Source organism: Euwallacea fornicatus, chromosome 10 (genome assembly GCF_040115645.1).
Source record: "Euwallacea fornicatus isolate EFF26 chromosome 10, ASM4011564v1, whole genome shotgun sequence".
NCBI classification, from domain to species: domain Eukaryota; kingdom Metazoa; phylum Arthropoda; class Insecta; order Coleoptera; family Curculionidae; genus Euwallacea; species Euwallacea fornicatus.
In genome coordinates, this window is record NC_089550.1 from 2,857,194 (window position 1) to 2,873,761 (window position 16,568).

Here is a 16,568-nt window from a genome sequence, read left to right on the forward strand (position 1 = left end):
GAGGTCAACTGATGGATTAATTATTAAAAGTCAAAAAAGTGCACCAGACGTACGCTTTCTTCTCAATCAAGAGCCTCGGCCATCATCATCATCGTCATCAGCATCAAGCAAACAAAATAATTAACCACCCACGCAAATTCATTGAAAGTTTTGTACAACAGATCACGAAAATAATTCCACATACTTACAAAACGGGGTGGGGATTCGAGTTTTGAAGGAAAGTAATATGAAACAATTAAACTTTTGATATAAACGCAAACTAGCCTCAAGCTATTGCCGGAACTTCGCCGGTATTGGTTAATTGCCCAGAATTAACAGAATTACGCCGAAAATTTTCAACAGATTTTCCACATTACAGAAGCCTTGGAGGACGTTAAGAATGAATTATGAGGGTGTATTAAGGGGCTTAGAAACGGTAAATATCACGGATATGGGGGCAACCATCAAACCAAAGCTTTTTCGCCATCGCATAAATAACTTCCTTACACAAGACGCGGAAAATACAAATTTAAGCACCCATTCAACTGAACCACCATGGTCCATAAATTTTATTGTCCATGCCCATTCACAGATGGGATCTTCAACCCATGGTGAATACTAATTAGTCTTGAGCCTGCCCGTATGATGGTGGTGGTGGTCAATGACGTCCTAGCTGGTTATAAAGCGGAAGATAATGCCAGAGGTGGAACGTGTAAAGCAAAGCAAAAGAATGTACTTTTTAAGGTCTATTTTCCGGGAAATTGCCGTTCTGGGGCGCACAACGCCTGTTCAAGCCCCGAATTATGGCCCTGATTTAAATTAATTTGTATTCAAGCGCTTTTATCATTATTTGTTTCGTGGAACGCAATGGGAAGCAATTGACTTTGCAATGCTTATTTTTAACGGGCAAGGCAAAGGGAATAGTGCCGTGGCGTTGTTGCTCGGTACTTTCGACTCGTTAAGTCATTAATTTTCAAAGAAAAGGGTCTAATGTGAGAAGTATTTTTTACAAATTGAAGATATCTAAAAGATGTTCGTGAACCATTTTGTCAAGAAAAATGTCGTTGTAAAGTTCGATTCTGAATGACGTCAGGTGGCTCATTTTAAGTTTATAAAAAAATTATAAGCGATCGACGCCGCGTTGACCGAAATGACTGAATAATCCTAATAATTCTGGGGTCACACTCCCAAAGAAGGTAAATGCAATTGAAACTCCACAGATTCTTCCACAAAATCGAAAAATTCAGATATTCCAAGACGGATATGAATAATAGAAAAAAATCTACCGATTACCCGGCACGTGAAATGCATGTTAAACATTCGTCCATCAGTCAGTGGCCACAAACAAAACCAACAAAGGTTCGTATACTTTATTAGATCCGCCAGGTCTCTATGGCCGAACAACATGGGAAAATCACATGAAGCTTGCAAACAATATAATTCTTCATCTATAAAATTATACTGGCCTGACAAAGCAATACATAATTATGAGATAAGTACACGATATTTCAGCGGTAATGTTGTTCGGGCCTCGCTCTCGCTGTTTTCCTTTGATTTTACGCCACGAGTATTTATCGTCAACGGTCCTTTCGGGATTTTTTTTGTCATTTCCCTGTTGAAGTAGGTATCTAACAGAAACAATACCTATGTCCTGAACATCCTCCGCGCGCCCTCGTAATTAAAACCGCTTTCATGCCAAAGCAAATTCCCTTTACGAAAGCAAAGTGAACAGAAAAGCAAATAGACGTACGTGGAATTATTACAGTCTGTTGCCTCAACATAATTTAGATTTAACCTTTAAGGCGGCATTAGACTAAAAGCTTATTTTCCACAACCGAGCCAGCCCAAGAAAGCGAACGTGTTTTTGCTTTAATCACGCAGGTAGGCATCCCAATTTACGAACTAATTTATTATCGGAGATATACGAAGGGGATCTGATCCTCGCTACTAGAAATTTTAACTAAGAAAACCCCAGAAGATGTTCAGTAATCATCCTGTCAAGTCTTAATCTGACCACCAAGTTTTTTGACAAAATGGAGAACCCAAGTGTTCGGTATTCTGGAATGACCCGGTTTTTCTAGTTTGTTCCAACAAATCGGTTTACGGTCTTAACAAGTTTCTTGACAAAGTGGTGAAATCCAATTGCTGTGTTTTAAATATTTAATAACCTTTGTTCAAGTTCAAAAACGGGATGTTAACCCTATTTAAAATCCCTCTTGTGCCTTGCCTTTTAAAATTCAAACCTAAAACAAAATCACGGAGCTTAAAAAAGAAGTCCCACCAACAATTTCCATGAATTTAAAATTAAACCACCCCGACTGAGAATTGGCTCTCCCACGATTTTTCCAAGGAGTAATATTTACTGATCTCTTGGTCTTTTGGCAAACTGAGGGAGTTTTAAATGGGATTTCACTCGCAACTCGGGCGGAAACTTATTTGCTCGACATTTTAATTTTTCAAATCTGCGAGACGATGAAATTAGAAGTTTCCTTACGAGGGGGAACATTGAAACAAAGCAGTAATTAGCCCCAAGAAGTAATTCAAGCTAATGCGTATAAATCAAGCCTTTAATAAACAAACAATGATTCTTGCACCTAAGTACCAGCATATGAGCCGTATCGCTTTAATTGTTAGACGTTTTTCATCCTCTTGTTAATTAATTTATCGTAACCGCAGTGCAGATGGTAATTTACGAAGGAAGTTGAGGCCATTGTTTTGGATTTTTAACAATCCGTTTCATACGTTGTAGTTTACGGACTGTTGGCCCTCTAAAATATTTTTAAATGCATGAAAAAACGCCTAGAACACACCATCTATCTGCGTTATATAATTTCTTGACAAAATACTGGAGTAATTTCCAAAACAGAAACTTTGTCAAAGGTTCATTGAACAATGTTGCACACTTTCCTGATTATCCATAATGATTCATCAGTTTTACGGCCATCAAACGGTTCGGCCCTACCAAATATGGCCTGCTGGGTTCTACTTGACGAAAAAAATGGGTTCCAATGACAAATCGGCCTTCCACGTAGGCGTGTGGGCCGCCCGTTTACGGATTCAGATGGTGCCCACGCCGCAAAAACAACTGTAAACCACGTATAAAAGGATCGGGGCATTGTTGTGCAAACCACGACGTTAAAGTCTAAAATTTGTTAATAAAACATATGACTGCAAATTGTTTAATTCTCTTTGACTCGACTTTGCTTGGTCGAAAGCCGACTCTTAATTTTTAAATCACATGAAAAACCTATGGAACCTCAAATTTTAAGTAATGCTCATGGTAGGGACGGGCCTTGTACAGAAGATACATAACAATTTTTGTCAAGAAGTTATAGATGTGTTCCTCGACAAAAGTTAAATGATATTTCTCTATGAGAATTTCTACGTTGTAAGGAAATCTTTTTATTCGCTACTCAACAACCCCCAGTGTACGATTATTTTGTCCCCGCATTATTTAATCTGAAACATTGATTTAAGTAGACACTTAATGGATAAATATGATGGAAACTTGTTAGAAAATCTGGCAATATCATCGCAAAACAGGAAGCCGGTAAGAAATTCGATCAGGCCAAACGACCACCTCTATAGTAACATCAAAATGTGTATGGCTCAGTAACCTATAAAATCGATATTGCCACTTCATTAGCGTCACCTCGATCAAAAATTTATAGAGTGCACATCTTGTGCCTCATTATAAGGATACGATCGAGTCAACTTGCTGGAAAATGCACTGAGACACCGCACTTTGCGTCCTTTGGAGTGGAATATGACCCATTTGGATTTTATGCTTATATGCAGAAATATGTGGGTGTTATTTTAACGACTCTTTTCAGTGGATCCGGAGGTCCGCTGCACCCGGGACCAGATGCGAGTGGAAATCCCCCTTAAGGACAACACGAAGACGATTTATATTCAAGGGCTACGGGACTATCCGGACCCTGCTTGCAGGCCTCACACAGCCTCTGATGGGAAGATGGCTGTATTAGAAATGGACCTTAATGATGTCTACAGATGTGCGGTTACACGTGTTATCAATAAGCAGACGGTAAGATTTTTTCAGAGCGAAATTTGTGCTTTGTAAATGACTTGATTGATTGAAAAATTTTAATATCCCTTTCACTCCATGCTTCTCGTTAAACAAAAAATGAACGTATTTACAGATATCTGCTGCAGACATCTTCTCGCTGAAACAAATTATTCACATTAAAAAATGAAAACGTTCCTGGTTTTCTTTGAATCGATTCCACTCCCACGTAGTACGCCTCTAATTTTTTTTAAATATAAAATTGAAAATTTCAGGTTTTGTAGAACCATACAATTGTGATTTGCTTAGTCATAATACATCATAGTACTTTTTCCTTTGTGGAAAATTTTTATAACGTTAATTATGAAATTAAAGATATATTTTGCATAGTGTGTCACTGCTTGTTATGGACTCAGTTAAAGTAAAAAAAAAAAAAACAGGAAAAAATCAAAATTAAAGTTTTTGCTTATGGAGCAAATCGTTCGCCAATATGTCAACAATTTGTAAGGACATTTCTGGACAGAATGACGAATGATAATTTTTTTGAAGTCTCTTTGCTCTCAATTAGAATCAATGGCACCATCATCTATGCTCGTAGCTTTTTGCTAAACGAGATCTGTTTTTCCATTTGTTTTCCTCAGATTGAGATGTTTCTTTTTCGGTGAAATCACAAAGGTCGTTCGTATGTAATATATAACATAATTCCTTTTCTGTTTTACGTGATAAATTCGCTTTACAGCTGCTACTCGACGTTACGACCTATTCTTGGACCCTCGTCAACGCGTCAGCAAGTGACGCGGCTGAAAAGTCGAAGGGTTATCAGGGTCCTCCCTAAATGAATTACATTGCCAGATAACGGTCTTAAAAATTTGTTTATATTTACAGCGAGGCAGATAAATTGTCATTGCTCAACCTACGTCTCGCACGAAATGCAAAAACGTGCCGCTTGTATTTATCATGTAGGTTTTCGGAAACACGATATTTTATCGAAAAACGGTTTAGGTTCGTCCCGTGGACGTGTCATCGCCTCTAAATTGTCCCCGCTTGTTTTGCAGGGCAGGAAAATATATTATCAAACCCTCGTCGTGGAAAATATGGAATCGGATGCTGGACAGGGCACCAGGGATATGCTACACGTAAAATGTTCCGTCGAGAAGGACCGCGTCATTCACAAGAGACAAGTTTTTCCACCTGGATTCGAAGAACCGATGTAAGTATGATGGAAAATACACAGACGGAAAATTGCAATATTTCAAATTTTTAAATTTAATGGTGGAGACTGAGGAGACTGCCACTGCACATGATGACGTTAATCACTTTACAGGACAAGGTTTTCCTTTCCTCTGTGATAGCGTCGGCTCAAAATATCACGGAACAAACACAACTTTTTTGTCATCTGTGATTTTTCGCACCTAGAAGTGACGTCACAGTATATGCCTTGGAAAGCCTTTTAAAAAACATATTTTCCGCTGAGTATCATTATTTTTATTATTTTACAGAGGTAAACAGAACCGAGTTCGACAACGTGTAACAATAAAATGTCAATGCCTTTTCTGGCTGATGGCGATAAATCAAAATATCACAGAATAACGACTTTCGCAGATGCTATTCCTCAGGTACTAATGACGTCTCTCTATATTACCTAATGCATTATCAAGACAACACATTTTCCGTTTCGATTTCTTACATTAACTTGATATTTTCTCGAGATCGAACCTAGGGCGACAACCTAATATATCAAAACTTTTAAGGCAATTAAAATTAACCCACTTTGCAAAGAATTGCGCGAGAGCGCTTTTAAGTCAACGAAAATCGTCTAAAGTTTTCCTTTTTCCGGTCGACATTAAGATTCAACGTCGGGCAGCGAATTTAAACAGCATTTGCTTTAAATGAAAGAACCCACAGTAAAATAAGTTTTTAATTCTAAGACAAGTTTGGAACTAATACAAGTTGAGAAAATTGAATGAAAATCCCGAAGAAAAATACTCTATGTAGGAATTTCTTCTTCTTGACGTAATAGAGAATCACAAATGGATTGATTTAAATCGCAAATGTTTTGTTATTCTAAGGCAAAGCCTATCAATCAAATCGATTACCCTGTGATCGATGCTTAGATCGTCAGCTCAAATCTTCTTCCAGTTTCTAGAATCCCAATTCCCCGATCGCTCTGCGGCAAAAACCCATTATTTCGGACCATTCTCTATTCGGAAAAAAATACAAATCGCTAATACGTCTCTGCCATAGTGCCTGAAAGCTAAAACAATGGGGCATAATTTTTAAACTAGACACTTTACGTCGTCCTCAGATAACTTTTAAAAATGGAAAGACCCCGGGAAATGTATTTCTATATAATTTTGTCGCCGTAACTCTGTGTTTGTTTAATGGCGGCATTGGGCTTGTTTCAACGCAGAAGTTGTTCTATAAAGCAAATTGGAAATTTGACGATGCCATTTGTGCTTTGCAGCTTTCGTATTGGAAAATTACTGTCGGTTTTATTTGAAACTCTGCACCTTTTGAATTATCATAAATCTAATGTGAATAAATCAAAAAGAAGAAATTTTCGAAATGTAATATCTAATAATTAAATTGAGAACAGTTAAATTCACTGCACTAAAAACGCCCACTAATCCTTTCAATGATATGATGAATAACATTTATTATGTTTGTAAACCTGAAGATTACGATAAATGTACTTCCAATTTTTTTACATTCATCGTTTCGTCAACAGTATCCTGACAACTTTCTTAACAATATGATGAATCATAATTACGTTTTAGAGACCTCGAAACTACAACAAGTTTGATCTTCATGGCGCCTCAGCCGAACATTTCAGTAGGAGTACGCCAAGCCGGCAAATTGGTCACTGGAGAACTGAACGTCTCTCCCGGGACTCCTCTGCAAATGGAGATTTCTTTGGATTCAGAATCAACTTCAACTTACGGACTCTTAGTCACCCACATGAAAGTTTCTGATACTAAATCCCAGGAGGAAACTATTATTTACAACGGGTAAGTCTAGCTATTGTGACGCGAAAAACATAACGTTCGTGACATAATGGTGAATTTAATTTAATGATTGTGCAATGAAAATGCAAAAAATTCTTGTTCGAATGGCGTCGATTGTGATTAATAAGGAAAGTTGATATTTGCGCCGTCAAAACGATAATTAATGATCCTTCTCGGATCAGAAAAAGTTCGTTTCCCATCAGATAGAGCCGCAAACAACTAATGGGCGATAATAAATTTCAGATGTGAGTTGTTAATTGAATACGAGAGTGTATTTTTGGGGAGAAATCGATTCCAAGAATTCGCACAAATGACCTTTGTCGTTTCGGGTTAATGGAAGGAAGAGGGCGTGATAGATATTCTTCTCTCTTGGATAAAAATTCAGCGAACATAAATTTTTATACAAAAACTTGGCCCAATAAAAATTCTATCCATGTACCTGCCTTCATCCACCCTATCAAAATACTAAACGTGACACTTTTGACTTTTATAATGGAGTTTTAACAGGTGAAATTGATGAATGTGCCGAATTTTTCAGCTCTTCTTCGGCCGCTTTAATATTTTTTATGGGAGCTAATTCAGTATTTTGATCGATGTTGTTCACTGGGTTAAAAGAATGGTTCAATTTTTCTGCCTGAGGGCCGCAAACACGTAAGATGTGTTCTTAATGTAGTTTTCCATGCTGAGAAATAAATTATCACATGAAAATACGCAGATATGTCTAGGACTGTGTGAGAATAACGTTTGGATATTTCCTCTTTAGTGGAAAAAGCCATGAGGATTTTGGAACTGACGTTAGCCCCTATTTATCTCCATGTTTTTCCCTTTGGAATCTGTCCAACTATCCTTTCGGGTGGTACTTTAGCTTGAATATAATAATAGGAATTACTAAATTTTGCCACCACTCCACAGAGGTGATCCTACTATAGCCTCTGTACTTTAATATACTATAGTAATGAATGATCTGGGATGCCTTTTTGTCCGATGAGTAATTTTTGAATGCAACAGCGAAGAATAAAAATTTTCTCTTTTTCTCTTTGAGAATCTTCGAGGAATTTCGAACTTACTTATCATAAATTCCATTGCTGTATTTTTATTTATGAAAGCGTTTATTGAAACTTCTTCCTTTCTCTCAAAGTTTAATTGTTTACTCTAGCTGTAACAGGGAAGTTTCTGACGCCGCCGAATATTAAGTTTAACATTTGAGAAGGGTTGCTATAAACTACCCTAAAGCCTTTAAGCGTAAGCTTTTACCTCGAACTGAAAAGGTCAATTTCGCCAATGGAAATCTCAGAAACAAAACACTTAAAATCACCGAAAATGTTCCTTCCAATCCTTTAATTTTTAAGTTTAGTATACAAAAAAAAACATCTTTTTAAAATTTTCCTTATATCAAGGCTTTATTTTAGAAGCCTTGATATTAATTACTTTCACCAATTAATGACAGACTACACATCACGTGTCACTCTACTTGACGGCTTTTGTTATCAAGATGGCTGAATTCTCTGTTACTTCCGAAACAGACTACAACTGCCACATAACCGTAAGACGTCATTCTGTATGCTCAGATATAAGAAGGGAAAGTGTCCCCCAAACGAATTACCGTCTCCAGCACAAAATCTAATAAATTCGATGATTCGCCCAGGAAAAAAATGAACCGTCATAAGGAATGAACTGATTTGTTGAAACAGCATATTTTTTGCTTGCTTTATGCAAAAAACCGCAAAGGCTCCAACAGATTTTTGCTGACTAAAAGAAAGAACTAGCAACGTGAGATGACATAAAATATCGTGATAAAATTCGAATTAAAATGGCATTTTGTGTCATAATTACTAGACTTATGATGTTTTAAGTTGGTCCACTAGGCATCTCACTCTCTTTGAAAGTGTACAATGGTGGTTCGAATCAAAACGCAAAGATTTGCCGGTTATTGGTCATTTGTTTACATCAAGTTGACGTCATGCTGTATGAGCCTTTAAAGTTTCTGAGTATATTTTGTTTTAGACAATAAATATTCGAAAACTCGCAACCCACATCTGCTCGCATAGAACCGTTATCTGCACTATAAGAGATTGCATAATAAATTAGTATCGCCCGGCTCGTGCAAGTCTAATTCCGCGAGTTTCTCGCATCAGGAAACAGGCCGGCATCCGGTGCGATTCAAAAAGGCAGAAACCGAAAGCAGAGGCGGCATTTCGTACAGCGGCACTCTATTATTCCGGCCCCTCTGACACAAAATCCGTAAATAGAGAATATACTCTATGAATCGTAATTTATATTGCATTCCGCGGAATTACACGGACGCAAAGTTTCTGTCTCGGTTCCCGCTCTAGGAGAATTTAGCTGTTATTCCGGCTTCTTTGGCCCGCGAAAGTGCCAACTTTGGATAGAGTCCAACGGAGGGGGAACGTGGAAACACCACAGTTATAATCCCAGACCGGTTTTAGCGGCCGGATAAATCTTTGGCCTAATAATATTTGCTTTCTGAAGCGAGCTTAATTCGGAGAAACTATACTGCTTATGAAGCAAAATAGGATCGTTTCGAGTTCTAAGACAATTTTCAATACGTTTTATATTTTATTGTTCTCTGATGAAGATGATGATTCAAGCAGAAAACTGAATTCTGCTCTGAAAAGTCATTTTTGAAGTCCGCATACGTGACATAAAACCGGATATATTTCACTGTTGGCTGTCAAAGCGACTCAAGGAGGCAAAAATTCGATAATTTACGGGGAAGCCCCGAACTGGGTTGTAAATCAACGTCAAGACTGGACTTTATCGGGCAGAAAAACAACGTCAAGTACTTAGACGTTGTTTGTAATGAAATATAAATCAACGGTAAAACGGCGAAATGATTTAAAATTCATGGCAACTCGGTCGATATTCTCTTTGCCGGACTTTTACATCTTTGCCTTCGGCCGAGCGCCACCACTTCCTACACAAAGTTTTATTTGTTTCGAAAGAGGATTGGTCTTTTTTCACTGCTTAATGAATAATTAACCAGGGATGTACTGGACAAGAAGGTGGAGCAGGCTTTGAGTTGCGAATACGATGTCCATTCACTCAGAGATCCACACAATGTGGACAAAAATTTACTTAATTACGTGTTTGTTAAATCTGTTTCCGAGTGTTTGAATGAGTTCGTCTTTGGGTGGATTAATTTCATTTCCCTCATTTCCGTAATATCGTATAAATTCCAATCCATCAAGAAACATCTGTCGCAGTTTTTGACAAACTGGTGAACAGTAGTTTTTAACAATTTTTTCATCTTACAAATTTTGTTCATGTATATTTTGTGTTTTTTTTTTCAGATGCTCAGCTGATCCTTATCTCTTCGAAAACTTCAATACCATCGATGGCGATAATTTAGTTGCCAAATTCCGGGCTTTCAAATTCCCGGAGTCTACTTATGTGCAATTTAAAGGAACCGTGAATGTCTGTCTGGATAAGTGTCAAGGGGTAAGTATCACATAAGTACTTATTATAAAACCATTTTTAATTTGAGTTGGTATATCCTCCTTGACGTTGACGTTTCATTGATTGCGCCGAAAGGAAAGTAGTGATTTTTAGTTTGTTAAAGGGATTAAAACTAGCACAGATTGCGACATGAAAATTTCATCATCATACCCATTGATGGAGTTAAATTATTTTTATCTTTAGCATTAAGCTTTCAAAATCTTATTTTCGTTCAGTTTTGAAACGAATTTATGAGTGTTTTCGTTTTAGAGCCAAATTTCGAATTCCCTGCTTCTATTCGATCTAAGCGAAACACGAACACAGCTCGCCTTATTTCACACGTTCCACTATGAATATTTGATAGCCAATATCTCCTACTTGACCCCTAGTACGTGACGAGACGCGTACTTCCTGACTGCGCATAGCATTTTCTCCCGGCGATTTAACAGGTGTTTCGGGCTAATTTAGAACAACGCCTGCGGGAGAAAATCCTTACCCAACCCACACTGTTTACGTCGGAAAATTACCGTTTCGTGTGCTCGGCTACACACGTCAATATTTGTGTTCCCCCATGGAATTAACTCTAAGATTGCAAAAAAAGCCACAACTGATCGCGAATTCTCAAGTTATAGTTAAACTATCGACTCGTCAATATTTCCTACGTATTTAAAGAAAATGTCTAAAATCTGGCAACATTGTTCTGATTTTGGCAGCTGGCGAGATTCCGTATGAGTCACGGGATACTGGAAAGAAATAATATGGCTGTGTTGCCATTTCTAAGAGAATAGGGATTTTTTTTAGATTGTCGAAAATTTTATGGTCGCAGAGAACTTTTCACTTACAAAATTTCCATATAAAATACATGCAAACCGCTTTTTTCTATTATTTATTTAACACGCAATAAATTTTCGCGAATCTACACAAATGCTTGCGAAATACGACAAAACAAATTCAAAATAGGCAAAAACGTCGATTGTTCAATATTCAGGTGCAAAGTGAAATATTACCCTATCTAATCCGTTAATGCCGAATTCGCGCAAATACGTTGTGAAAGCTGCGCAACTCGTTGAAACAGCATATTCAATGACTGTTAGTTATTTAAGACTTTAATTATTTGGTAGAAGAAAAACCCTTTTGTTTGTTAATTCACCTTATCATGCAGATGCAAAATTAATGAGTTATTGAGTTTGTCGGTTAACAATACTTTGATGACTTTCTCTTTAATGAAAAGCGCGTATGCACTAAAATTATAAAAATCTATTTGCTGTAATTTTCTGTAATAATCTTTGTATAAAATTTCAATATTGTAGATAGAGGCATTGTAAAATAGATCGAAATCGGCGCTAAAGTACTACTACGAGTATTTCATGGGCTTTCTTTTAGTTAAATTATGAGGCCTATTACGTGCATACTTCACTCGCTAATGGCGTTTAGCAAACACTCAATTCACCTGTTTGAGACAAACATCTGGTTTTTGTGACATGTTTTTGGTGTGATTTTATCTGATAGTCAATGGCAGCGTGTGTGCCAATAGTGGAATCAAATTTATACAACATATCCTATTTGTATACAGACGAAGCACATGCACAATGACGTTTTCTCATTGTTCTGATACCATATTTCCCGATCGGAGGAACAATGCTTTACACCACCCACAGAGCCCTTTTGGGCCACAATGTCTATTGTAATTTGTTTTCGCCCTTATATTAAGTTAGGTCTATCACCCACACCACAACCTGCTTATAAAACACGCCTCGTTCGTTCCATTTATCATTCTCGCACCCTCACATTTATGAGCACGCGTATAATTCAACCTTTATCAGGAAGATTTTTTATTTCTCAGACTATTATTGCACACAAAAAAAAACATATAACTCACATAACAAAAGATAACGAGCAGCCTTATGAGGGCGTATTTACTAATGTATTTGTAAGAAATCAAAAATATTTATATGCCGATTGAGGGCTCGAGTTGTAGGAATGAGAGATTTTCAGGTAGAATGCAGTGACGGCTCCATAGGGTACGGGCGTAGGAAAAGGGCAATATCCACCATGCCCTCGGACCCTAATAAAATCTTCGAGGTGACCATCACGTCTTTCATAAAGGTGAACTACGACGACGATGGCGAAAACTTTGAGGAAGCGGTGAAAAACCAAACTAAGATGTATAATAACAAAAAGTTAATCGTTGGCGACCAGAAAACTGACGAAGTTCGGTGAGTTTCCCTTTTTTATGAAAAACTTTCTATTCGGAAGACAACAAATTTGGTTTGCGGGCTATTCGCTACGCTTATTCTTATTAAAGCTTGTTTCTTCTTCTGCCCTTTACTCCTTACATGGAAATAATACTAATTTATACATAAATAATTGAAAAGTTGTGTGCACATGGAATTCATTAGATCAGATATCGAATTGAATTCACCATAAAACTTTACACATTCCATGTACGACACATTTTTACTCATCATCATATTTTTTTAAACAACTCTAGATTATACAAGAACATCAACGGGGAACCGCACCTGATTCGCGATATCAAAGAAGAACAAAAATACACTGCAATAGTAGGTGAAGCTTCCGCCTCCTCCGCTTTCAATCCGCTAAGCCCATTTTTACTGATTTTATTGGTATTTAGAAACATTTTACTTTAATTTTTTTATGTGTAAAAATTACTTCCCAAATTTACTGTTAAATGCCGACGAATTTAGCTTTTAATATGAAGGGATGGCAACGAAAAGGGAAAAATTTTCCCAGTTCCGGGGGTGTGTTTTGCATGTTGTGATATACACGTGCCCGGAACGGTTAATCGTTTAAACCGCCTGGATAGCAAATTTTGCAAAAGTTTTAAATTTCATTGGGATTCTTTGGGAGTACTTAAAATTTTTCGACAGGCATGCAAAATTGTTAGAATTACACGGGCAGCCACAATCAATGTACATATTCAAGTTTATGTATTTATTTTTTTTTGTATATACGTCTGTGATAATAATGTATACTGGGTGAAACGCAGAAGTGCTCTTTGATCGCGTATAAAAACATTAGACCCTGTAAATAACTATATTTCAGTACCATCTGTCACTTCCCAAATTTGCCACTATTACTATTATTATCCTTTACGATTTTTCTTTTATGTTATATGCTTCTCTAATGTATTCCTATACTGTTTAAACTGCCAGTTTAATTTACTAGTAGCTATTAAGCTAATATAATAACTTGAAAAAGAAAACGTTGTTAAGTAACTTGCAAAAATTAATATTGTGTTGACTTAAAAATACACACACGTAAAGACTAGTCGACCTAATTTTAAATACCATTAATACATTTTTTTAACAACAAGTCAGTGTTTAACTTTCACAACTTCTAAACTGAACCTTATTTACTGAAATTATTACAATTCTGCCGTACTCACCCCTGGAGTACACACCCTCACCACTTTATCATAAGCTAGGCAGGCAGATCTAGGCACCGAGCAGTTTCGACTAATAAGGACGATAATTACTTTATCATGTTCCACAGTATGTGCATTTAAAGCTTTATGTGCGTGCGATAAAGAGGGCTCATGATGTAGTGGGTTGACCTTGTCGTATTAGTGTCAAAAGAATGCAGCTTCGAAATAATTTTATACCACACAGAATATTGACTGTCTAATTTGTTTTTTTTTTAGAACCACGATAATGTTCTGTAGACCTAAAATCATTTTTTTTTTAATCTAATGAGAAGTTTCTTGAGTGTTTCTCTTAGTAGCATTTTCATCCTACTAAGGACTTTTTTCTTAACAAAGCCCCTAACTGTAATAAATTTGAACAAACTTAACCCGCCTCTCGGCATCTAGGCAAATACCTCAAGTTTCGGTTCCTGCACCCTTAAGCATCTACCACCGATTGTTTCCTGGTAATTGCTTGTCAGTAACCAGAGTTTCCACACGTCTACTCTCTGTGACGTAATTGCGGACTATTCAAGCGACCCTTATTATCCGACAAGTTCGACTTATTTAATTGTCGCAACTTGTCTGAACCGAAACCACAGTTTTCCATTATAGTTTCAGTCGAAACCATGCGAAATTTATGCACCAGTCAGAGTGAGAAACTGAGGGTGGAGAAAATATCTGGCAAAATTGGATAATGGTGGTACGTAGCGACTACATCTTCCTAACTAAAAGGGATAATCAGTACTAAATCTCTCCTTGGCAGCTTCACTTCACCGGGTTGAATAGGGTCAAAAAAAGGGCTAGTTTAATGTGTCCGTCTTTTGTGTCTGCCATCCATCAAGCCAAAGCTGTCTTGGAGTGAATTCAAATCGTCTGATAGATTAAATTGGAAATTTGCAAGTTTTAATATTAGTGAGAGGCTATGTGAAAATCGAAGCTGGGCAAATAGGAAACAAAAACTGCGTCTGACACCGCTTGATTCAGTCTTGGGAAGGCTGACCCAGTTTCGGGAAGAGTTTCTCTATTGAGAGCCGAATTTGAGTCTATAATAATCTATGCCGGGGTTGTATTGAAACTTTCGGAGTCTTCCTTATTAATTTGAAACTGTGGGAATGAGGAGTTTATCAAAAGGCAAAAGGGCTGTAAACCCGACTTGAAAATGACACCACATTCAGTTGCGAGTTCATATCATTTTCCTCGACATGCTACAAAGGTCAAACCTTTTTACCAATTCGATGAAGTAATTGATATCGCGTCTCTGATGAATTCGTTAGTTATTTAAAGACTTGAATTGTGATCATCGATACGATAAGACACGTGGGAAAACTGTCCTTATTTGAATATTAATGAATCTACAGAGAATATGTATCGATTTGACAACATTGGGAAAGCGTGAGTGATCGTTGTCAAACTTAACATTTCATTTGTCAAAATGACTAACGTAATTTTTGTAAAAACAAAATATTTAAGCCTTCTAATCGATTTAATGCGCTTAATTTGTCAAATTGACTGAAAATTATCCTAATTCTTATGGAAAAATATTTCCCAGAATGCAAATCGACCAGGCAATATTAGGTTTCCCATTTGGTTCAGCTTCAACTGAACACCTAATCAAGGTGTCAACGTTGTTACATTTTTTTTCATCTTAACGCTTAGTCTTTGTTTCGACTTGACAACTTAACATCCATTAGCGTCTTTCAACGTTGCCAGACTTTCCTTTTACTCCCCATAACTCATTAATTGTCCTATTAAGGTCGTTTTTGCTTTACGACACATAAACCTTAACGGATACCTAAAAACCTATTCATAGGGAGTCCCCATAATAAATTTTCCTTTTAAGATAAACTAAAAAGCAAACGTTCCTAGTTGGTCTCCAAAAGCGAAATAAAAGTAAATATTTTACAGAGGATTTCCCACAGGTTCCAAACTTTATAATAGAGGCTTTCCCGTCCCAAATAAAAGCATTTTTATACCACAATAGATGAAATATGGCTCTTTTATTATGTGGTCGTTTTATGTCCGAATTTATGTTACAAAATGCTTTGTTAAATGGATTTCGAATATGGATTTTTACAGTTTTATGGAGCGTTCGCGTTTTGAACACCCATTACCCTGTTACATTACGAATTACGATCCTGTCGGGGGATGCTTGTTGTCTGCCGTGTTGTTACGTTTATTCACCTCCCTTCCCTCCGGCAATGTAAAATATATTAAATCCCATCCCTAGAAAAGAGAGAGTTTCATACATTACCAAATCTCTAAAGCGTGAATCCTAAGAACACAATACTCCCCCAAACTTCATCATCGGACCAGAGCGAGAATTAATCCTTGATATTTCTCAATAAAATATATACCCTTATCGGTTTACGCGACAGGCCACAATATTAATGGCATAATGGATAGATTTAATTGATTTATTGACGCTCGGGGAAAATCCCCGGGGAATGTCTCCGAGATATTAACCCCCCATTATTGGCTCTGAAACGAAATTTGTTTAAACTTTCTCTATAAAATCCGTCTACCTGTCACCCCTCTGATTTTCCCTCTAAAAATAGAGCCCAATTTCAATTTGCACATGCATAAGTCGGAACGGGCCAAACATTTAAAACAGAGCGCGGGAGCGGGCGAATGGAGCCGAGAGGCGCCGAAAGATCCGGAGGCTGCTCTCAAAACGTCG

The 16,568-nt window shown here is 37.2% G+C and overlaps 1 protein-coding gene across 1 annotated transcript in view; it reads left to right on the forward strand.

Annotated features, from left to right (window-relative positions):
- qsm (Zona pelucida superfamily protein qsm) overlaps positions 1–13,800 on the forward strand; it is a 29,038-nt gene extending 15,238 nt beyond the window's left edge. Inside the window, exons 2-7 of the mRNA XM_066286557.1 lie at positions 3,813–4,024; positions 5,059–5,213; positions 6,781–7,011; positions 10,320–10,467; positions 12,460–12,680; positions 12,956–13,800. Coding sequence (XP_066142654.1) covers positions 3,813–4,024; positions 5,059–5,213; positions 6,781–7,011; positions 10,320–10,467; positions 12,460–12,680; positions 12,956–13,115 — 1,127 coding nt within the window. The 3' untranslated portion in view covers positions 13,116–13,800. The remainder of the gene's footprint in view (positions 1–3,812; positions 4,025–5,058; positions 5,214–6,780; positions 7,012–10,319; positions 10,468–12,459; positions 12,681–12,955) is intronic.
- Positions 13,801–16,568: the final 2,768 nt, after the last annotated feature.